At 34.8% G+C, this 6,321-nt stretch overlaps 1 protein-coding gene and 1 long non-coding RNA gene across 2 annotated transcripts; both read right to left on the reverse strand.

Moving 5' to 3' along the window:
* Positions 1 to 795: 795 nt before the first annotated feature.
* On the reverse strand, positions 796 to 1,423 carry LOC110689090. The gene is made up of 3 exons (XR_002504803.1): positions 1,274 to 1,423; positions 905 to 1,182; positions 796 to 817 (listed from the first exon to the last, which is right to left on the reverse strand). It is a non-coding gene; the product is annotated as an uncharacterized LOC110689090 (long non-coding RNA).
* Positions 1,424 to 1,841: 418 nt separating this feature from the next.
* Positions 1,842 to 3,232, reverse strand: LOC110689882. The gene is made up of 3 exons (XM_021866716.1): positions 2,864 to 3,232; positions 1,946 to 2,768; positions 1,842 to 1,862 (listed from the first exon to the last, which is right to left on the reverse strand). Exons 1-2 carry the CDS (start codon positions 3,053 to 3,055, stop codon positions 2,484 to 2,486), a joined length of 477 nt encoding a protein of 158 aa, XP_021722408.1. The 5' UTR covers positions 3,056 to 3,232; the 3' UTR covers positions 1,842 to 1,862; positions 1,946 to 2,483.
* Between the last annotated feature and the right edge of the window lie 3,089 nt (positions 3,233 to 6,321).

The following is a 6,321-nucleotide window of genomic DNA, read 5'->3' on the forward strand; positions in this document are numbered from 1 at the left end:
TTGTTCTAAGCAACTTCTTGTTTGTTATTTGTGTCACTTGTTTATACAGGAGTGACGCAAATGACTGACTAGACAATACAAAATTGCTTCATTTGCGTCACTTGTTTATATAGGAGTGACACAAATGACTGACTAGACAATAGAAAATTGCGTTATTTGCGTCACTTGTTTGTTTAATGAGTGACGCAAATGATGTGAATTTTTTTTAAAATAATAATAATTGCTTCTATATGTTTGTAGTACATGTTTTCCTTGCTAGTGGTATAAAGTAATATGCTAACGCCAATAATTGAAATTAAAATGCAATATTAATGAATGCAAATGTAAATTTCGGCAGAGTCTCCTTTGTATTTTGGCCTACCCAGAAAATTGGCAATGACGGCATTATATTAACAACCTGTCTAATAATTTACATCTCAATATCATAGACATTATACTCATCATCCCAACACCAATTAGCCAAAATCATTCATGTCAAGCCTATAATCCAAAACAAGAGTCCAACATGCGCTAAGTGTAAATCTAAAGTTCAACATTACATATAAAATACTCTGCCCAAATATCTCGAATCTCATTTATCTCCTCCTCGGTATACGGTGTAGTTCTTGAAAAATCCTATCAACACAAAAAATATACAAGAGGAAAGTTTTAATTCAAGATTGTAACTAACATCAAATTGTATTTATCAAACAAAAATGAAATATTTGACAACTCATACCTTAATAAGATCCTCACTGCTATGATGATGTTCAAGTATTTCGTACATATAACGCATGACGTAGTAGCCACACTCACGTCCCTCCAATTGTTGAGGACACTACATGTAATATATTTATAAGTTGAATTGAATTGCTATACTTAAATTATTAAGAAACTAAAAGTTAGGGTAAGAAATTAAGGTAACCTGTCCCAAATGCCATGTCAATTTACTTCCCCTATATTGTCCACTTAATGCCTTGAAACTTCAAAAAGCACTACACATTTGAAAAAAATAACATATTTATACATAATATGTAAAACCATCTATTATCCTTACACACACATAAAATCATGACATTAATAACAAACTAGACTTATTTTGTCATTGCAAACTTAATTGCTAAATTTCGCTTCTGCCTCAAAGAATCAAAGATGATGACTTCACGTTTAGCCATGCATAAGACCAAAAGAACCCAATGATTCCTACATAATAAATTAGACACACATTTGTAAATGAGTAAAATAATATCAACAATTTGCAAAGTTCAAATAAATACAAGTTCAAAGTTTATACTTTTCATGGTATGGGCATAAGATGAACTGCTTAGATTTTTGTTTTTCCATCACATGTTATGTATAGTAGGATACGATCTGCATCACTATGCAAGTAGGTTTCTGAAATCATTTTCGGACACATGAATCCAATGGAAGCCACATCCACCGTATCGAGTATGTCACACAAGGACCTACATATATATCATGTAATAACATTATAAATTGTAATAAAGTATATATGGGAAGAGTGAAATTTGAATATCTTAAATCATAAAAACTTGCAAAATTGAAATATTCAGCCAAGCTCCCGTGAGAAGTTGATTGACATCTTCACGTTTGATAATGATGTCCTTACTGTCTTCATAACTAAAGGTCCAAGAATCAACCTTTACCTTAATAGTTTCACCTTCGGGTAATGAAGATAACAAACTATTCAAAGACCCACACTTGTGAGACAAGTTTTCCAAAGCATAACCCATAAGAAAAACTTTTTCTGGATTGGTGTTGGACTCTTTTGTTTCGTGACCACTTTCAACTACTTTCACTTTGTCTTGCATGTTTTCTTTGGCCGCTTTGGTGTTATCATCGTTCTTATTTGATATGAATTCCTAATCAATAGTAAAGCAAATCTATTCAACAATTTGCTATATTTGTATGGCAAACTATGTAAATTGTTATAAAAATAATTTACCTTGTCATGCATGAGTGAAACCAAGTCTTTCGGCCATTGGGTAAAGGTACCGTGAGCATGCTTAAGTTTCTTGATGACTGAAGAAGGAACTGGAACCGAGAATTCTTTGACTTCGTCAAAAAAATCATCAACACTTACCCTCACGTGATCTGGCAGGAGGTTACTATGATAATCAAGGATTAACTCCGGATGATATGTACCTTCAGCAACAATGACTTTCTCAAAGTTATTTTTCAATAATGATAGCCGACATGGAACCGGTTCCTTACAAAGATAGGAAAAAAAATCATTACAAAAAAATAAGGAAATTGAGTTACAAAGTTAAAAGTATATCGTAGTCATAAATCATTACAAAAAGAAAAAAAAAGATATAAAAATAAAATAACAAATTTTTGGATACATGTATGTTTGCGAATGGATAATCACCCACTGATTGGCAACTACTAGGATTTTGTGGAGTCGTCCGATCTATGTTATTCATTTCCATCAATTCAGTTGGAATTTGAATACCAATCTGTTTAGAAAATAACAAAAACTTCTATTGAACCATGGAATCCATTTTAGAGTCCATCTCTTGCATAGTCTCCTCTCGTACCCTCCGGGCTACTCTTGCCTCTAATTCTTCCAGCTCAGCATCTCCGATTTCCCTACCCCGTCGGCCACTAAGCCTTTCTCCGGATCCCCATACAGCTTTAATGCCAATTCCACTACCAAATGCTATTGCCCGACCATTACGATCTTTTTTCCCAAGGACACGAGATAAGATATCATCATGCCTATTAGGAACAAATTTTCCATCAGCTTGTTGCTTTCTCCAATTATCCTACACAAAGACTTCAAGTTAGAAAACTTTGGTTGCAATACATAAACTTAACAAAATATATTCAAAATTGAAATAAAGACTTATTATAAACTTACAATGGATTCTTTCACCTCTCTTGTTTTCTCATCCGGCAAATAAGGATTTACCTTATCATCTTCTATTGATCTTGCTAGAAGCCAAGCATAAGTCCTATCCGGCAAACTAGACACAACCGAAGAACAAGATGAAGTACTGGATGCTGAAGATGCTGTGGGAATATACCCTTTTCTACGCCATATAATATTCATTTCACCATATGATTTGGCTCCTAAATGGTGAGGGTATTCGTTGAAAGACTAGATTTGTCTTGCCTTCTCACTGATTTCCTATTTTCACGAGCATAAATGGAGAATAGTACATAAAAATCCATTAACAAAGTACTATTAATAACATGTGATCCAACCACTGACCAATAACATGCATGATCATTGATATTAATACACACAAACCTTAAAATCATCTGTACTATGCTCCTCCACAAATGTTTTCCACATATCTTCAGATATGAAATCATAGAGTATATACAGAATTATTTTCTCCTTCGGCATATTCCTGGTACATGTGATCCAACCACTAACCAATTTTATTTTAAAATCTCTCCAAGTTTTATCACAAGTGCGTAGGACCTTTTTTTCTTGTCTTCATCTTCTTCGATTTAAAACTTTCTCTACAAAAAAAAAATTAAAATCCATAAGAAATAGAGTTAGTAAATAATTTCATCATATTCAAATAAATTGTTTTCATCATATTCAAATAATGTCATAATGATCATATAATAGTATAACATTTAACATTTAATAGTGAATATTACCTTAACATCTTCCCACAAAGTGTCTTTTATTCCTTGTGGAACTTGATTCCAATCTTTATACAATATAGACACTTTTGCACGGCTTATTTCACCAAGATGAGTTTTGTATGCTTTTGCCCACTTTTCATTGGGTCGACACAATTCATCCCATTCAAGCACTCTAGGAACCCCAGGCATGGATTTCAGGCCCTTTGAAGGACCTCTTGGCTTCTTTTTCTTCTTTTGAGAGTCAGTTGTTTGTTGCTGTGATTGTGATTGATTGTGTGGCTCATCTTCCTCACCTTGCGAAGACATGAAACGATTATGAATATCCTCATCCTCCATTACTACTTACCTGAAAAAAAAACATAAATAAATTAAGACATCGATTTGTATCAATTTAAAATTATAAACTTGTACACATAACAATAATAAGCAATTTATGCAATTAGTAACACATATTGGAAAAAAAATCACATAATTCATACCTACTTCATTCTTCTCTTTTGCGACATAAAATCCTTCATTATGATCTTTACGTTTCAACGTTGTGTCAAAATCATCGACTATTGGAGGGATGCTCCAAACGGAAGGTGGTGACTCATTAAATTGCTCATCATATTCTTCCTCGCCCACCATATCTTCAATGCCAAGTATCCTTCTTTTACCTTCTAAAACAACTGACCATTTACAATCAGCTGGGTCAGCCATGTAAAAAACTTGTTTTTCTTGTGAAGCTTATATAAATGGCTCAGCTAGATGCCCTCGTCGACCAATATTTGCAAGGGTCAAGTTCCCTTGTTCATATTTTTTTACACCACGGCTACTATCAGCCTACTTACATCGAAATAGAGGAATCTTGAAATCAACATAATCCAGCTCTATTATTTCTTCAATGATTCCATAATAAAATTTCTTCTTATCAACAAATGTTTTATCATGTGCACTAACATACTCAGATGACAAACCTATTACTTTAACACCACTATTTTGCATAGTTTACTTGTCATCTTGTTGGCTAGTGTAAAAAGAATACCCATTGATGTCGTATCCCTCATATAACATGACTTGACATTTAGCACCATATGCCAACCATCTCAATGTGTCAGATATATCGTTAGGTGTGGTGGACAGTTGGGACATCACTCGTTCCTTGAACCATGTAACAAATGAACAATTATGCTCCTTTATCAGCTGAAGATCACTTTTGGAAGGATATTTATTTTTAAGAAAAAGCATGTGCTCGTCCAAGTAAGGATGAACCTCACTAAGATTTTGAAATACAAAAATATTGGCCTTATTTTTCATTTCAAAGCCCATGGATATCCTTTTCCTGCCAATAGAACCTTGACCTCCAAGCCTCCCATCGTGTCGAGACTTTGGCAACCCAATTTTCTGTGAACGTGCAAGATATTGAGCAACCCATGCTGCCACTTCCTCAGTAACTGTTCGTTGTACAATACTAGCTTCACGTTTGGCCGGGTTCATGACTTTTCCCTTTAATTTACCCATTTCTCGTTCAAAAGGATACATGTATCTCATACACACTGGTCCACAAAGTTTAATTGCACGTACAAAATGAATAACCAAATGAGGCATCACGTCAAAAAAAGATGGGGGAAAATACATTTCAAATCGACACATTGTCTCAAGTACATATGCTTGCAAGTCATCTAAAATACTTGGATTTATGACCTTGCTACAGATAGTGTTAAAAAAGATAAATAATCTTGTAATCGTATACCTCACTTGAGGTGGCAAAATTCCTTGAATGGCAACTGGTAATAATTGTTGCATCAAGACATGACAATCATGAGATTTCATGCCACCCAATTTCAAGTCAGACATTGACACAAGTCTACGAAAATTAGAAGAATATCCAGCCGGGACCTTTAAACCATGCAATGACTCACAGAAGCTAGTTTTTTCCTTTTTAGACAAGGTAAAGCAAGCTGGGGGAAGATACCAGCGTTTTCTTCGAGATTCGGGTGCCAACTCTAAATGACCCATAGCAGCACTGTCTTTCTTACTTTAACTCCATCCTTTGTCTTTCCTGGCATATTTAATAAAGTTCCCACAATGGCATCACATACATTTTTCTCAATATGCATTACATCTAGACTATGTCTAACTTCCAAATGTCTCTAATATGGAAGAGACCATAGTTCAGACTTCTTCTTGTAACCCCCAGTTAATTTGCTTTTGTAAGGCTTACCAAACTCATTCTCAATGTCTTTGACCCGCTGATAAACCTCACTTGCACGTAAAGGGCGACGAGCTGCTCTCAACTCCACTTTTCCATTAAAAGCATCCTTATTGAATCGATAAGGGTGGTCTTTAGGAATATGTATGCGATTATCCATGTATACATGCTTGCCACAATTGTCTAGGCGTAATGCCTCAAAATCATCTTCACAAAGGGGGCAAGGAGTTGTTCCCTTCACAGTGTACCCTGACAAATTCCCATACGCTGGGAAGTTATTTATCGTACAAAAAATCATGGCATGTGAAGTGAAATTGGTTTTACTATATGCATCAAACATTTGGACACCTTCATTCCACAACAATTTCAAATCTTCAATTAGAGGCGCTAGATACACATCAATGTCATTTCCAGGTTGTTTAGGCCCAGATATTATAAGGGACAACATAATGTATCTAGACTTCATGCATTACCAAGGAGGCAAATTGTAGATAGTTAGAAGAACTAGCCAAGTGCTATAT

Source organism: Chenopodium quinoa, unplaced genomic scaffold (genome assembly GCF_001683475.1).
Source record: "Chenopodium quinoa cultivar QQ74 unplaced genomic scaffold, ASM168347v1, whole genome shotgun sequence".
Lineage (NCBI taxonomy): Eukaryota > Viridiplantae > Streptophyta > Magnoliopsida > Caryophyllales > Amaranthaceae > Chenopodium > Chenopodium quinoa.

What these genes read in the sequence shown, in the direction of transcription:
- LOC110689882 (XM_021866716.1), bottom strand. Translation starts at nt 3,055, where the DNA reads ATGAATATTATATGGCGTAGAAAAGGGTATATTCCCACAGCATCTTCA. An exon ending in GAGAGGTGAAAGAATCCATT is followed by an intron (nt 2,769 to 2,863) that starts GTAAGTTTATAA and finishes GTCTTTGTGTAG; the next exon opens with GATAATTGGAGAAAGCAACA.